At 31.2% G+C, this 18,609-nt stretch overlaps 2 protein-coding genes across 2 annotated transcripts; both read left to right on the top strand.

Annotated features, from left to right (window-relative positions):
* The first annotated feature begins 730 nt into the window (after positions 1-730).
* On the top strand, positions 731-1,729 carry Smp_047680 (putative ferritin). Its single transcript, XM_018795561.1, has 2 exons — positions 731-1,066; positions 1,446-1,729. The coding sequence occupies exons 1-2, from the start codon at positions 737-739 to the stop codon at positions 1,632-1,634; spliced, it is 519 nt and encodes a 172-aa protein (XP_018649862.1). The 5' UTR covers positions 731-736; the 3' UTR covers positions 1,635-1,729.
* Positions 1,730-4,792: 3,063 nt separating this feature from the next.
* On the top strand, positions 4,793-17,911 carry Smp_147640 (putative homeobox protein even skipped; the record flags this gene model as incomplete). The annotated part of the gene is made up of 4 exons (XM_018795560.1): positions 4,793-4,913; positions 6,932-7,377; positions 9,642-9,705; positions 17,178-17,911. 4 exons carry the CDS (start codon positions 4,793-4,795, stop codon positions 17,909-17,911), a joined length of 1,365 nt encoding a protein of 454 aa, XP_018649861.1.
* Positions 17,912-18,609: the final 698 nt, after the last annotated feature.

Here is an 18,609-nt window from a genome sequence, read left to right as displayed (position 1 = left end):
TTCTGATAAGAAATCTATTTCTTTTTTCTTGGTAAATGATTCTTAAACAGATGATCTACTTGTATGAGCGATGTCTTAACGGTATTTCAGTTCGAACCAAAAACCATTACGATTATAATTTATTCAGGAGTATTTCATTTGTTTTATTTCACGACTGCCCTTAACTTGCTTACTTACTTACTTACTTAAGCCTATTACCCTTCGTGGAGGAGCATAGGCCACCCTTAAGCTACTCTATTTCCAACATTAGACGGAACCAATATCAATTGGAAGCTGATTATTCGTACACATAATAAACATATATAATGAATGTAATGAATGACTATTTTTAGCGAGTGTAAAACTTTTCAGCCGATTATATTCCTACAGTTTGTTTATGAAACTGTAATAAGTATGTATCAAAAACAAACATACCAATGGAAAGACTAGGAATGCAAATGTGAAAACATGTGAAAGACCTATTGAATATCTTGGAATTTCAATGCTTATCTATTAGTTAATCATTTAGGTAAACTTAAACAAATACACAATTATTGTAACATTATTGTTTTGGTCATTGTTAACTTCAAAATGATACTCAAATATATGTGAAATATTTTGTTTATGTGTTTGTTTAGATTGCGGAAAAACATCTTAAAGAGTACAGAGTTTACCTTAATTACAAATATAAATACTCAAAAAAAAAAAACGAGGAAATGATTAAACGATTCTCTCCAGAGACACATTACAAAGCAACATGAGTAAATCAAGAGCCAGACAGAATTTCGCCAAAGAATGTGAAGATGCCATCAATAAACAAATCAACATGGAACTACAAGCTGCTTACGATTATATGGCATTCTTCACTTACTTCGATCGAGATGATGTATCATTTCCGAAAGCAGCTGAATTCTTTCGAAAAGCTTCACATGAGGAACGTGAACATGCAGAGAATTTGGCGAAATATCAGAACAAACGTGGTGGTCGTGTTCAGTACAGTGATATCAAGTGTCCGACTAAGGTAGAATTCAGTGATTTGGTAGATGCGATGAACACTGCATTGTCAATGGAGAAGGCAGTGAATGACGTAAGTCGTATACTGAATCATAATCTATTTATAACTAAATCATCATTGACTGTCTATCGAAAATGCTTAGCCTTAAGTATATTTAAACTTTATATTAATGTTTGTGTATCATTTCATGTCACTGACATTTAAATACGTAGAATTATCAACCGTTGAATTCGCCATCACCTTTTGTACATTTGATTTCTAGAATCAGTATATAGGGGCAGTACCATATTAAATTGAAAAACAAAATGGCGCAGGCTAAAGTTACATTTTAATGTCATTAGTCTCATAGACATCGTTAGCCACAATTCATCCTGAAAATAAAATACTAATTCAGTAAATGACAACATAAAATTTATTACAAACACTGGTTCAACTGTTTTTTTCCTTTCAGTCATTACTGAAACTTCATGAAATAGCTGCAAAGAACAATGATCCAGCACTGACCAATTTCATTGAGAGTCAGTATTTGCATGAACAAGAAAATGCAATCAAACAATTTGCTGACTATGTGACAGAGACAGATCGAGTTGGAAATGGACTTGGTCAATATCTATTCGACAAGATGACACTGAAAGAATAAACACGACTTCATTCAGTTGAACTGTTCATTCATTGTTATGTGCCTTATTTTATTCTCTGCATTCGTTTTTTATCAGTAAATGAGTTATTCTCACTACTTTTCAAGCTTTCTTATTGTCTTTCAAATGGTATGGAAGTGGAAGTGGACAACCTATTTGTTGTATTGAATAACTGAGTTAGTACACTTTCAGCTTTCGATGTGGGAATTGTTTTATAGACACAGGAAAATGATGGTATAAATGATATCTGATGTTTTTCTAGATAGTGAGTGTTTAGTGACTTATTGAGCTGTTCTTTGGGATCATACTATACAGTTGTTTTTCAGAATGCATTTGAATGTAACTATCTGAGATTAGGTAACTTTGGAAAGTTGTTTATCTTGTACCTATGTGGCTTTCCTGTTGAATGAGTTCAGACTAATAACATTGTAATTAGCCCACAAATCGTAATTCAATAGGTTATCTTTATCGCCTAGTAAAAGTCGAAACCACTAGACAAATGCTTAGAATGCAGTTGATGAATGAATGAGGCATTCGTGGAATGTCTTCCACGTTCTAATTGTTTTCAAACTTTGAATGATAATCAAAATCGATAATGTATTTATTAGGTTGTAAAATTAGACGAACATTTTGATCAGTTTCGCTAGCTTTCTATTTACATAAATATAAGTAAATAATGGATAGTTTGCTTTCTCTATGATTTATAAGAATTTCACGATTTAATGAAATCTATATTTCGTTAATGCAATCCTCGATTATTAAAATAAATATAAAGAAACTGTTTGCATTGAAGCATAACCGCTACACGTTAATTATAAACAAGAAATTTTTGTGTTTTCCATTTAGATTAGGAAACGGTTCGACGTTTATTGAATGATAGTTTTTGAAAATATAAATTGTTTTATCTATGATTTGTGCACTCAAATGCCCTGGTATGGCCGAGAGTGGGGGGAGTCCGTTCTCCCTCTCGAAATGCTCTCACATGGCCACGCATGTGTAGCCTCTGCCACACAAGTCCTACTCACTGCCTTCTCGTGGCGAGGAAGTTGTTAACGAAATCGAGAGGACGAAAAGGGAATGTCCGGCACTTTAACCGGGTTGGTGGACACGGAAAGTCCACCAAGGGTAGTTGGAAAACCGTGATTCCAAACCAATGGTTCACATGGTCTCCAGTATCCTGAAGGAACAAATGGCGAATGAATCAATCGTTGTTCACCGACTACCATGGGACTGTATCCCCTTACGATGCTCCACTGCCTTGTGGATTAGACCTTTAGGTCAAAGGCTCGGGTTGTGGCCTCCTAAGAAAACCACCTGTTTCAGTTTGGGCACCTGTGCAGTATCATAGCTCTCACACAAATCAAATGAGATTTGTGTGGCGCATATTTATCTGGTGCCCCTTTGTACCAATATTTATGTGCTTAACTAAATAAATAAACAATAATCAGGTAAAGAATTTCTTAAAGTAAAGCAAATTGTTGCTTGGATTTCAATAATATACTGAGACATTTATTGGGTGAATCAGGGATCTAAGCAGTCTATGTTAGATCCAAAAAGCACTTAATATTCCGATTCTGATACAGTTGATTACTCCATCTTAAACAGCATATATTACTCTATTCATTTCAATACTCAATGAAGTCAATTCTCATGTTAGGGTTATACAGTGTGCTTCTTTATATAATTACCTATGAGGTAAAGGATAATGAAAATTAACTTTTGAATGACGTGTTCGAAAACTGATTAAATCTATGATTGATTCGGAGGATTAATATCAACTGGTCAGAATTCGTTAGAACTTTTCAACTTCGGCTAGTCTCAATGTAAACAATCCTCATTAATATTTTCGTTACTCTATAAAAGAACAAATCGATTAAGATACCATTCGTATCACACATATCACATTCTCTTATCTTCATTTCAGTTAAATGAAGATTACCTTTTACTAAGTTAATTATTGCTTATTTTTACGTGGCTCTCTTTACTCACCGATCTTAGTTTGACATTCATTAGTAAATACTTTTGTGAGATCAGAATATCCTGGATTCCATCTTTTGTTGGGTTGTTAGTACTCATTGTTGATGAGTCTTAAACTAGAATAAAAAAAAACAGTTCTTCAGCTATTCTAGTTTTCTATGATATCTGAAAATTAACCAATCATCTATAAATTAAAATGATTCCCCCCTCCCCCAAAACCCCTATATTATTACTATTTTTGATTTATATCAAAAATTAAAAAAAATTCTTATTTATGTTTCTCTATACTCAAATGAAATTCATTTTCTTCCCTTTCCTATTATATTTCTCATTTACAGAAAGGGAAAGAAAGTAATGAATAGTTCCCTATTCAACCAATCAAATGTTAATGAATAAAGGAAATATTCCCTTCATTATAACTGATCAACTCAAAAATATTAAAAAAAAAATTAAATATGGTTTCGATTTAGATTGAAAGAGAAGGACATATATATAAATAATTAATTATTGTACTTCCACGGAAATCTTTTCGTTGTATTCTATTCATAGTTTTGTTGAAATGACATCTTTTACGACGAGTAAGTAAAAGTGATATTTTATTTTCAAAATGTTATGTATCAGTGTTATGAGATGCAGGTACATCAAGCTGATGAGTCCCAAATAGGACGAAACGCGCGTCTAGCTGGATTCCACTGCTAGCCACTATCCATATTTGCTTACAATGTTGTGAATTAAGGCTATATCGAGGCAATACGCACAGTATGCACATATGCCAATAGGAGACTGACCAGTTGCAGTCCTTAAAACATCAATGGGAAGATTCAAACAAGTAATACTAAGTGTTATGATTATATAATTATAAGTTTTCACCAAACCACTTATACAAATATGTAAACGAAGAATAGAAGGCTCATAAATGATTAATTTTGTAGTATGTGACAAGATTTGTAAAATGAACTAATGACTAGTGTAGTTTAAACATGTCCGATGTAGGACAATATTCAATGATGATGATGATGGGCGAAGATTGAGGTATACTATGAATTAATCGGAGTTGGAAATATAAACTATCGAATTTCAGTCCAGTAATCTAAAAGTACCATGTTCTTTAAGAGATTTGATAACTCTATATTTTATCTTCTAAATGAGTTGAAACTAGGACAAAACAAATCTCTTGTGCTATATGGTTCTTAGTAGTTTTACAGAAAGTGTCAATCTATGGCAAGAACTTTTAAATTTTGAAAAAAAGTTAAAATTTCTGTCAGATTCCACAACTTCAAAACAAAATAAATGGTCCCAAAAATGTATACATATGTATTATAAAAAGTATTATATGAATTTAGGACTATCAGTTGAGTAAATAATCTCAATTACTTTACGATCTATTATATCTAGAGTGTATGTTTTTTTCCTTTTTTGTTTGTGTTTTATTGATTGCTTGAGTGCCCTGTTAAATATATAAATATGATAAGACCGCCCAATTAGAGAGGAGTGAATTATCGATCAGAGCAATGATACACAAATAGCTGTATGAGTAGTCTTGAGTACCTATCAGTCCTGCTTTCTGCCTAGCCCATCCAGTTAAGTTCAGAATACCAATAACAGCCTCTGTAATATGTATCATATTGGTCTATAAATAGTCCTCAGAGTTACCATTCATTATTCTCCACGGGATATAACACCTCCTCTTTTTGAGAGATGCGGAGTTGATATCCGGATATTAGATTTCCCGAACTTATCCTCCCCCACGAAAGATCGTTGGATTCTCACATTCGCAAGTTATGTTTAACGTGGTTCTGTTTATAACATTTTTCCTGCACTCAATAGAGAATATGCTAGGACTGACTGAATGGTGAGGATCGACATTTGACATGAGGTCAGAGTTTGTTTCTTCTCCACGGGATATAACAGTTTGTTGACTTAATCTAATGAAATTGATTTTGTCTGTACTCATTTGTGAAAAAACGTATTCAGAAGTGATCCAATTTTCTCTAATATCTACTTAGCTCATATTATTTCATGTATTAGTTAATATTCAATCGGTAATTTGATATAGATATCAGTTGTATTCGCATTTATCTCACCCTGAATTGCTTAAATTTATTTTATTACTGATTTCACAATTGTATGGTCTAAATCCTCTTGAGGTTTAAAATAAAAATTAGTGGTTTTCAAACTTACAAATTTCCTCTAAAGCAAGAAAGACAAATATCATATCATATATAGTTGAAGTCATGAGCCAATTAAAGCTAGATCACCATGGAAAACCTGGAAACACTAGACCGCCGTTTCGTTTTATTGTGGGACTCCTCAGCAGTGTGAATCCACGATCTCGCCTCGCGAGATTCGAACCCAGAATAGGACGAAATGGCCGTCCATTGCATACAGGTTTTTCATGGTGGTCTAGTTTCTATTGACTCATGATTTCAACTATATATAAAAACTACTTAAAACCTCCACAAAGAATCCCCAAATATTATATCAGTTGATAACTTCTCTGATTCTGTATTGTTAATGAAAGCACTCATAGCTTGAAAACATTTATCAATAGCTTACTGTGCTATAAACTAAAGGGGAGAAGTCATCTACCAATATCACCTACTTGAATACAGCAGAATAAAAGTAAATGTATCTATCTAGTTGTTAACAAGTATGAACATAATGTTTCTATGATGGTTACCCAATTGTTGAAGACAAAATAGAGTATTGATCAATAGCTTTCAAATGATAAGATTGTCTTATTCTATGGATTACTTTTCTTTCTTCCTTAAAGGTACGTCATTACCTTCTAATAGATTTAAAATGTTTCCAGAAAACATTGTAAATTTTCATTTTCCATCATCATCATCATCATCATCATCATCATTTTTACCTTATTCATCAACATTTGCACTTTTCAATGAACTTACAACAAAATTTAAACATAATTCTCATATTACACAAAACAATAGTTTACAATCAACTGAGATCAATGGTTCATTATCAGAGAAATTTTACAAGGACAATAGATCTTCATATTCAAATTCTATAACCAATACATCTACTAACTGTTCCACAGATTTTGATGATACTCATACAACAACTTTAAATAATAATAATAATCATTATAATAATGAAAGTAAAGATACTACTGATAACATTGAACAATTCTCATTTAAACTTGAAAATTTCGGCACTATTTTTAAAAATTCATCATTACATAAGAATTCATTCATTCCTTCTTATTGTTCTATACAGAAAAACAATGATTTAACAAATCAACAATATCCATTACATATTAATAATAAACAATTCAATCATCATCATTCTATATCTTGGTTAGATAATCCAGTAATCAAATTAGAAAGAGAAAAAGGTAATAATGTAATAATAAATAATAAGAGCATTACAAATAAACAAATCATACATCCTATAATGAATTTACCTAAGGATAGCCTAATGAAAGATCAAGAGGATATTGTAAAAATGGAAGTAGAACCTTCAGCACCAATTATGTTAGAAGATGGAATAACTATGAATGAAGAATTATCTAATGAATCTATACATCAGTTATATTTATCAAATCGTAACAATCATAAATCTATTGAAGTAAATAATAATGATAATAATGCTGATGATATACAAGAACAATCAAAACGTTATCGGACTAGTTATTCACAAAAACAAATTGAAGTATTGGAGAAAACTTATCAATTAGATCGTTATATTAATCGACCACAAAGAGCTAAATTATCGATTGAATTAGATCTACCAGAGAATAAAATTAAAGTAAATGACCATTGATAATGAATTGAATATTTGTCATGATGTATTTTGAATTAGGGTTTTAAGTAATGAAACTCTATAACATATTGAATGATTATAAAAAATAGTGAGAATAGGTTAATCCTTGAAGGTATGAACCTTTCAAATCAGATATGTAGATGATTTCTTTATTCATTGTAGAAACATAAACAAATGTGAAACTGGTCACTAATCTTGATGGAGTTTTCTCCTCTGAGCTGATCACTAATCTTTATTATTAAACTAAAAGACTTATAAATTCACTTGTTATTGTTTGGTTGAATCTTCCCATTGACGTTCAAGATTGCAATTGATCAGTCTTTTATTGGCCATATGTGCATACTGTGCGTATTACCTCGATATAACCTTAATTCACAAGCATTATAAGCAAAGATGGATAGTGGCTATATCGAGGCAATACACACAGTATGCATATATGCCAATAAGAGACTGATGAATTGCAGTCTTGAACGTCAATGGGAAGATTCAAACAAGCAATACTAAATGAATTTAAACTTCACCACATCGCACAAGCAAGTGGTTATTAGGACTCAGTAGCTGAGTGGATAACGCGATAACGTTTGAAGCGAACGGTACTGGGTTCGAGTCCCAGAGTAAAAATCAACACTGAGATGCAGGTACATCCAGCTGACGAGTCTCAAATAGGACGAAATGCGCGTCCTGGATTCCACTGCTGGCCGCTATCCATCTTTCATTATAAAGCTTGTGACTAAAGACAATATCGAGGCAGTCCACACAGTATGCACATATGCTAATAAGAGACTGATCAATTGCAGCCCTAAACATCAATGGGAAGATTCAAACAAACAGTACTAAATGAATTTAAACAACAGTACAGTTTTGATGTGTAATATGAATATCTATGTTTAACAATAAGTGGTCAAATTTTCTGTCAGCTATTAAATGATGGACATAAATTAAACTTGACTAGAAATATTTTACAAAAATAAGGAAATGATGTACGTTTACAGTGATTACCATATTTAGATGAAAATTTACCAATAATTATCGATTACTCATTTGAGAATGAACTCTAAATTAAGGTAGTACTTTTATAGTAACCTAAAGAGTACCATTCCGATTTTAGTCATTACTCAATTTATAAAATCCTCAATATTTACCGAGGAATGTAAAATTTACATCAAGGAGACTTTTTATTCTTTCAGAAAGTAAGTGATCAGACAAAATTTTCACAGTAGCCTACATAAAATTCATTCAACTTATAAAGAAGGCTATCTACAATTAGGCAATAAACTTCAGTCAGTCAGCTACAAAGTAGGACCAGACACATATGTGCATCGGTCCAAGTTGCCATACCTCATTAGCACAACAAGATGAACACCCGTTTCATAGAAATAGTTAATTTAGTGGTGGTAATATATAAAAGATAGGTTTTATATAAGAATATAGTATAGGAAGGAAGAAAGTTATGAAGCAACTTTAATCTTAAGGTTTAAGGGAAGATAAAGAGTGTATACACCTACGCCATTGTGATCGATTGTGAGCCATGTCACCTAGAGTCTCCAATCATTGGTTTCGATAGTCACGCGGACCCTAACCAGGTAGTCTGCATCTGCCAACATGCCTCAGACTAGAAGTTATTGACTTCAAGCACTGATGCCACGTTTTGGTTTGGCCGCTATGTCATATTTATATGATGAGACAAATATAATTTATATTTTGATGACTTCAGTTAAGAACAATAAGAATAGACAATCTGAATTCATTGTAAATTACAAGTTAATCAATGTAAAATGACCTTTATAGTTTGTCTGATAAACTTGTTGCCAAGGTACCGTTTCTCATAGTTAATATTATAAAGTGAAATTCTACTGATTTACATTTATGATTTGAATACTTTATATGAATTTGTTTGGTTGGTTGCCTATTGAAGCATGTATAAAGGTGAGAGATATAACTTTCCTAGTTTTCTTTAAACAAAAAATTTCATACTGTCGTATACGACATCAAAATGGATTCTTTTACTTCATACCGTCTAGGAAATGATTTTTTTTTCAGAATAGGAACACACTTTATTTTCCGGTTGGTAAACTTCTTCAATATGTTTAATTCATAGAGATAACTAACATACCTACCCAATTCAATGAATACTAAATTTTCAAATAGATATCTTCCACAAACGTTTGTCAAATTGATCGTCTTTTTTTTATGAATCATTGATATCATGTCATAAAGAAATGACTTAATCGTAATTCATTTGTATTCAGGTTTGGTTTCAAAACCGGCGAATGAAAGAGAAACGTCAAGCTCTAATGTTGCCAACTGTTGCAGGTAACTAAACATGCTTATTTATTAATAATTTTGAAACATTTAGTCACTTTGACAAAATTGGATGAAATAATGAAACAAAGATTATCAGAGCAATGTGATATATTAGCGTAATACATTTCGAACAATCTGACCACACGTATACTTTTAAGAACATTTATATATGGAACAGCAAAACGTCTACTAGACAGATGGGGGCAAGAGGAAACAAAAATAATAAAGAAAATAATGAAAAAAACAGTGTGAAACTCATCACTCTGGGCAAAAGACTGATATTGCCATTATTGTATATAAATGTTCTTAACAAGTATATGTGTGATCAGATTGTTCGAAATGTATTGCGCTAATATGTCATCTCATAGTTCTGATAATCTTCGTCTTCTTATTACACTGTCCGAATTAATCTTGAGGTTTTGAGTGATGCAATAATAGGAACGTATAACGTATCCTGCTTTTACCATCTGAGATAAGAAAAGTAACTGTTGAGATTTATTTAGATTTTATAAAATATGGGTATAATATTGTTAGGCCGCAGACAAATTATAATATAAGTGATGAACTCAGTATCTATTGCCTATTCAGTTCAGTCTAGGAAAATTTGATTTTAGAAAGTACTGAGGTCGGATCTCAGTGTGTATTCCACACTACGATTGAGATACATCCAGCTGAAAAGTTACAGACGAGGCGAAATGCGTGTCGTGGCTTCAGTTTCCAGTTTTAGTCCATATGTTTTTAAAACATCTTGCGGAATCGCCACAAAGGAGTGATTCGATTAGGATTCACATCGGCCAACAAAAAGTGATCGACATCCAGTCCTGATAACAATAACTCGATAATTTAGACACTTTATAACAATATCCTTAATTTTATTCGTAATTTAGTACTTTTATGTCTTGAATAGTAAACATTATTTTGTCATTGAAGATGAAGAGATAATCAGACCAAGGGTACCAGTTAAACTGATAATATCTCTGTCCGGTAGTGTATCGTATTCAAATAATATCTTAGAACATACTTTGATTACACCTTACCAAAACGAAGTTGTTAATTTAACGAAATATTAATAAACAGATTAACTGAATTCAAGGATATATTGTGAACGCAAACCCGTGACATTAAAGGTACCGAACATTTCTTGTTATGATCTGATAAATATGTATTTGAATAAATGGCATAAATCACAGATCTATGTATTAAATATACATAGTGAACGAATATTCATGTAAGGTAGATCAAGCAGTTGTTTCATGCACAATCACACAACAGTTTACTAAAAACTGTAAATCACACATCGAAAACATCATTTTCACATCTTCTTTTAAGTATCTGTTACAAGTTTCATTGTTCCATCATTCCTGTTGTTATTATTGATTACTTTCAGTTACCCTTTCTCTTCTTTTCACCTTAATTTTCTCAACTTTCTGTTCGCAGACATTCCATTACCGACTGGTGTTACATACTACTTATATTAGCAAACATAAGTAGCATACACCATATATATATATTAAAGTTCATAGGTAATAATTAATTATTACATTTATTCTTCAAAAGTAACTTAATATCTAAATTGTATGTTCGATTAACTTTTGATATTTTCATACAACCATAAAGTTTAAGACATTATCTCTAAGACAATGTTCATATTACCTAGCATTAAATAAATCTCAATATAAGGGGGTTTTATGGACATTTTAGTTATTTTTATGTAGTTGAGATCATGAGACAATTGAAACTAGACCACCATGGAAAACCTGTATGCAATGGAAATCTGTTTCGTCCTATTGTAGGACTCAAATCTCACGAGGTGGGATCGTGGATGCGTACTGCTGAGGAGTCCCATAATAAAACGAAACGGCGGTCTAGTGTTTCCAGGTTTTCCATGGTGATCTAGCTTCAATTGACTAATGATCTCAACTACATATAAATCTCAATAAAAAAAATTCATAATCAGCATTGTAACAAATTGTTGTTCTTGTAGTTTATTCCAGCCATACTTCATTCAAGTCAATTCATACTTCTGTTTAAACAAGTTCACTTATTTATCTTAATTATTTACAAATTATTATTATTATTATGATAATAATATTTTAATTACTTTCAACCCCGTCGTTATTCCCTTTAATAAATGTAATAAAATCGTGATGTTTTTTTTTTAAAAAAATAAATAAAAACCCGCCAATTTTTCAATTTTTAAATTTATCCGCTAATTTAACGTGAGCATATATATACATATACTACTTATAACTAATTAAAGGTAGTATTCACTTTTTATATCTACATATTTAATACAGTGAATTAGGAAATTATGTTATTAGATGAAAGAAAAAGTGTATAGAAATTGTCTAGGTATATTTTATGACTTCCTTTAAAATGTAATAACATTCATTTTTATTGTTGGATTAAGTGTATAGGAGAATTTATTTTAAAAAGGAACTATACACAGAATTTTTAAGGTAATGAATGAAATCTAATCTTTGCTTTATTTTTCTGTTAATAAACGTTTAATATGTACTTTTATCAAATTAGAATAAGTTTTTACTGTTATACGATAATACTATTTAGTGGTTAAAGTTAGAAATTAACACCGTTTGATACCGACTCAGTGATCTAGAGGCTAAGAGTTCGTGCGTGAGATCGAAGGTCCTAGGTTCAAATCCCGTGTGAGGGATCCTGAATGCGCATTACTGAGGAGTCCCATGCTAGGACGAAACGGTTGCCCAGTGCTTCTAGGTTTTCAATGATCGTCTACCATTGATTGATTTGTGATCTTAATCAAAAACTTAGCAATCTCCAGAACTCCCTACTGATATATTACTTATGACTGAGAAAAGTAGAGAACTGAATATGGTTTACTTAATTTGTGATTCATTTTCATAAATTAGTCAGCTATAGTAAACTCTTAACATAAGATTACTCAAGACATTCTTGTTGTAACGTTTGCAACTTTGACAACATAGAGCCTGATAGTAACATTTGTGGAAACGAAATTGAACAAGATATGTCTTACCTGGGTCATGGTTATTGATAACTTCTAGCAACAAGCATGGTACACGAGCTGAACGATATTCTATTTTAGATAACAACAAATTTTTGGTAAACCGATATACCTCCTTCCAATACTATAAAAGTTTTTTTTAAAAAGGTACAATGCATTCATGAATGTGTAATATCACGGGTATGTGGACGACTAGTTCATAAGTAATTATGTACGTTCTGTTTATGTTATCTAAACAGATAAAACATTGTACTATACTTGGAAGAGTTTTGTTATTTTATTAGTTTTTCAGTTTATACTGGGAAACAATATTAAAATATGGTCTTACATCTCTTTTACATCAATTGTAACTCGAAATAATTAAGACTGATTATTTAGAGGTGGACAAAAATCATCTGAATAAAGCATGTTATATTTGAGGAAACCAACATACGAACTGCTTTGCTAGATTTTGTGCAAACCTATACCGTATTCATTCATTAGAAATATGATTTCCAATTGTCAAAAATTGAATCTTAGTAGTTCGTTATAATTAATTTAGTTGATTAGATAACTCACACTATTTATGATGAATCGAAAGCCACAGTTGAAAATGACAATTTTATTATTGTATATAGTTGAGATGATGAGTCAATTGAAGGTAGACCACCATGGAAAACCTGAAAGCACTGGACGGCCGTTTCGTCCTATTATGGGACTCCTCAGCAGTGTGAATCCACGATCCCGCTTGCGAAACTCGAACCAAGGACTTACCAGTCTTGCGCCAGAGCGCTTAACTTCTAGACCACTGAGCTGGCATCCAACGGTGTTAATGTTTAACTTCAATCAATCCACGAAATTGAGCAACCATTCATTTATTATTGGTTACAATCATTCAAAATGATTTCAAGTTATTATTTTAACAAGTGATTTAATTTATTTTTAGTTTTAAAAACTATAATGACTGTTTATAATTTTCCTGTCAGACAGTGAGTAAATTTTCCAATGCAGTTGTGCTTTTTGTTTAAGTGATATACCAAACATGAATCAAAGTTGAATCATGAACTGAGGTGAAGCAAAATGTAACAATCATATATATGTATAAGAAGTTATTAACTATAATGAACTAAATAGTTTGGTGAATATTGCTTGACTTCAGAAGCAGTATATGGTGGTTTTAAATTTAATTGTGGACATCAACACTGATATTTAAGAGGGATTTAGCTGATGAGTCCCAAGTAGGACTAATTATATTGTCTCGGATACAACTGCTAGCCATAATCCAAGCTTGTTATGAATATATCAACTATTGTTTAATATCTATGATCTATAACCTTCTAATTGTTTTTTTTTCTTTCAGATGATTTCATTTTATTTTGTTAAATAGATTTTTCTGTTATACACACTTAAAACTATTTTCCATTATGTAACATTGATTCAAGCCTTTATTATTCTCATCACAACTAGTACCCCCTGTCATCACATTACGAATTTGTACTTTTTACTTATTATGTAATCTATTCCACTGTTATCATTGACTCATAAACTGCCTTGATTGGTTTAATAATTTCGTATATACATATAAATATTACTGTATATTAGAGTAAAGCCTGATGAGGATCTAATCGAAAACAATATTGTTCGCTTGTATATATGTTGTTCTAAATCACAATATGGGAATTTTTCAAACTAATAACATTGTTTGATAGAAATTACAAAATGATATCTATATGATTTCGATTAGTGATTAATTGGTGTCGTCTTGCCAAAGAAAGAATCTGGAGTTTATTGTTTTAATCCAATTTAGAGTTAATGGAGGGTTAATGATAAGTAATAAACTTGAATAAAGTAGAGGTTTAGTTTATACTTGTCTTTAATGAGTTTTTAACTGATGTTAGTCTATAATAGAAATCATTTTTTAAGTTACACAAATGTTCAAAACACCAAATGTCTTTTTAATGAAAGTTTAGACTCTCAATTATAAGGAAGTTTAAATTACTAAATTTACAGAAGCTAAATGAGATCGAAAGTTGACCAATACTCTTTTAATTCATGAATTTATCTTCACATTAACTATTACAGTAAAGTGTATTCATACATAAGTTGTAGCTGACTGACTGAATCATTGACCTTTTCCCGTTTTATAACATTGATTCAAGCCTTTATTATTCTTATCACAACTAGTACACCTGTCATCACACTACCAATTTGTACTTTTTACTTATTTTGTAATCTATTCAACTAATTATCATTCACTCATAAACTGCCTATCGCTTCTCGGCTCTCTGAGCTAAGGTAATGTGTAGTATCTAAACTGCCTTGATTAGTTTAATAATTCCGTATATTCACATAAATATTATTGTATATTAGAGTAAATCCTGATAAGGATCTAATCGAAACTAATATTGTGCACTTATCAAGTGTTGTTCTAAATCTTGCTTACTTACTTACGCCTGTTACCTCTCGTCGAGGAGCATAGGCCGCTCGCCAGCATTCTCCATCCAACTCTGTCCTGGGCAATCCTTTCCAGTTCTTTCCAGTTGTTATTCATCCTTTTTATATCTGTTTCTATTTCCCGGCGTAATGTGTTATCTGGCCTTCCTCTTTTGTTCTAAATCACAAATATGAGAATTTTTCAAATTTTAAAATTAAAAACACAAAAAAAAATTTAAAATTTTTATTTAATAAATTAAAACAAGAGACAATGAAAAATTTTTGTTTTTAGAAACAAAGAAAAATGTCAAAATTCACCTTTTTAATTATTAGATTGTTCAATGACAAAAGTAATTTATGATTGAATTAGTATTTCAATTAAAGGATTTGTAAAAGTAATAATAATGCCACTTTTGTGATACATTATCATCTGGATGTTTACTATTCACTTAATACTAATACTACTAATAATGATAATAGTAATCTATAAATCACATGAATAAATTTCAGTCAAAATAAGTAGTCACTTATTGTGAACTTAATATTGGAAAAATACCTTTTTGTGTTATTTTAACATGATTACATAATCATTGAACTGATATATAAATATATAATGTAAATAGATCATTTAAGTATAATAAATATAATGTTTAATTAATTAGAAATTATTTTGATGATCATTGTTGAATTGATAAACCATCTGTTTATTTATTTATTTATATATTTTCAGAAGGGGGTTTTGTGGAGATTTTAGTAATTTTATATAGTTGAGATCATGAGTCAATTGAAGCTAGATCATCATGGAGAGAAGCAGTAACTAGTGGAGTTCAACCAGGTCTGTTGGGAGATATCAACTCACTGAAGACAATTGGTGAATGGTTGCTCGAATTTCGTGGATTGGTTGAAGTTAGACATTAACACCGTTGGATGCCGGCCAGCTCAGTGGTCTAGAGGTTAAGCGCTCGCGAGCGAGACTGGTAGGTCCTGGGTTCGAATATCTCGAGGCGGGATCATGGATGCGCACTGCTGAGGAGTCTCGTTTTATGACGAAACAGCCATCCAGTGCTTCCAAATTATGTATGGTGATCTAGCTTCAATTGACTCATGATCTCAACTATTTATTTATTTATTTGATTGAAGAAATGAAAAGGGAGTGATGAATTAGATGTTAAAGGTATATAGATATATACATATCTTGTCATTTCATAACTAATTACTTCTAAAAACTTGTAAGCTTTATACATCAGTAATCATTATGTTTTAAAGAAACTAATAGAATTAAATTCTGGCTGTTCTTCTTTTTCTTGATTGAAATGAATAAATTTGCAAATTGAATTCTATTATATCAGTATTTTTAATCATTTAAACAAACGGATAAATTTTAAGCAAAGATGGATAGTGGCTAGCAGTGGAATCCAGGACGCGCGTTTCGTCCCATTTGGAACTCGTCAGCTGGATTTACCTTCATCTCAGTGTTGATGTTCACTCTGGGACTCAAACCCAGTACCTTTCGCTTCAAACGCCATCGCGTTATCCACTCAGCTTCTGAGTCCTGATAGTCACTTGCTTGTGCGATGTGGTGAAGTTTAAATTCACTTAGTATTGTTTGTTTGAATCAATGGGAAGATTCAAACAAACACTATTAAGTGAATATCAATTAAACGTTCTTTTTTACTGTTTCCTCATCATGATTTTCTCCTGTCAACTATTTTAAATACTTTCAGTGGAAACTATGTTGTCTATCTAAAAAGAAGAATAAATAACTATTACATTAGTAAATATATTTAACATTGGATTCATCATTCAACTCTCTTGTTTACAATTTTAGTTGGAATTTTTAAAATTAATGACCTCGAGAATTATGTTGTCGTATTTAGATAAATATGTTATGTCTTTAAATGAAGGTACTGTAAAAAAAGAAAAAGCATACTGAGTCAAGGATCAAAGCAATAACTCAATAAAGACAGTCGTATTTACTTCACTAATCACTTTTTTTATTTCAAATGATCAAGTTTAATTGGAGTGTTCTGTTTTAGAAACTTTATAGTCTTTATTTTTATTATTGTAGGCAAAGACCCTTATTTAAGAGAAACTTTACTCAGAGTAACACAACTATACTGTGCAACACGATATGGAAATGAATTTCCTATTATGGATATGAAAAAGTCTCAGTCAAGAGTTTCACAAAATAAAACTATTCCTGGTGAAATTCGTAAACGAATAAGAACATCATTTAATCCAACGACAACAATGACAACAACTGTGTTATCGGATAAAAACAGTCACCATAATGGCAAATCACAAAGTTTGTCCAAGAAACCATGGGAAAAAGAATCCAATTTAATAACCAATAGCATGAATAGATTTAAAGATAACTTCATTCATAAAAAGAATGAGGTTAATCAGTCAAATATAAACTTAAGTATATCTTTACTCAATAGTACAAATGAACAAATTCTATCAAGAAGGCATGAAAATGAAGTTGTAACTTCAGATATTTCTTGTGAAAACTTTAATCCAAAGTTTCAGAATAACACAGAAGTTTCTAGTGATAATATGATGGACAAGAATGTTGATATAAACAAATGGGCAATGATTTCTCATCCTTTAAATCTTTCAACTTCATCAGTTAGTAGTGATGAAAGTCATTCATTGGTTGAAGATCAATCTATTCAAACAAAACAAAATTTTCCTAATCTATTTTCAACATTTCCATTTATTCATAGTACATCCTCAGCTATGTTGGATTATCATAATGAATCAGTTATCTCATCTACAACATCACAAATGAATTCATTCTAATTTACTCAAATCATCAAACATGGGTAAACGTTTTAAAAACCTGCTCAACTATATTTCAATCATTATCAATGCTTATCATAATCTTATGTATGGAAGGATTAGAACGTGTAAATGAATGGCAGTATGCATAGATAAGAACAGCTATAGTGATATATTGAATGTGAATCAATTAATTTTAAGGAGAAATCTTTTATTCACTACTTGATCATCATATTCAGAAAATATGTATACACATCAGTGTACGGATAAGAAGAATGACTATTCGGAAATGCACCATAACTTTCAAATTATAACATCAGATAATACAGAAGTCATCAATGAATGCTGTATGCTTCCAGTATCGTCAGAAATCCTACAGTTATTATCATTTTTATACTGCTTAAGTCAAATTTTGTGTGTAAATGTAAACAATCTTCTTTGAACCACTTGAAAGGTACTTGATAATGATTACCTTCTGCATGTTTTATCACATGTGAATGTAGTTCTTGTTAGAAACATTTTGAGTTATAGCTTAGTCACAGTCATATAGTCCATTTTTATAATAAATATAGTTCCATTAGTACCATCAAATATAATATATTGTTTTAATTTTGTCCGCCATTTAGTTCGTAGCTTACAGAGGGCTGATATTAAAACAGTTGTGGTTTTTCTTCTTTACTCTTAACAGTAAATGTTAGCAATATAATCATCATTCTTAA

Source organism: Schistosoma mansoni, chromosome 2 (assembly GCF_000237925.1).
Source record: "Schistosoma mansoni strain Puerto Rico chromosome 2, complete genome".
Lineage (NCBI taxonomy): Eukaryota > Metazoa > Platyhelminthes > Trematoda > Strigeidida > Schistosomatidae > Schistosoma > Schistosoma mansoni.
This window is presented reverse-complemented; position numbering and strand designations above follow the sequence as displayed.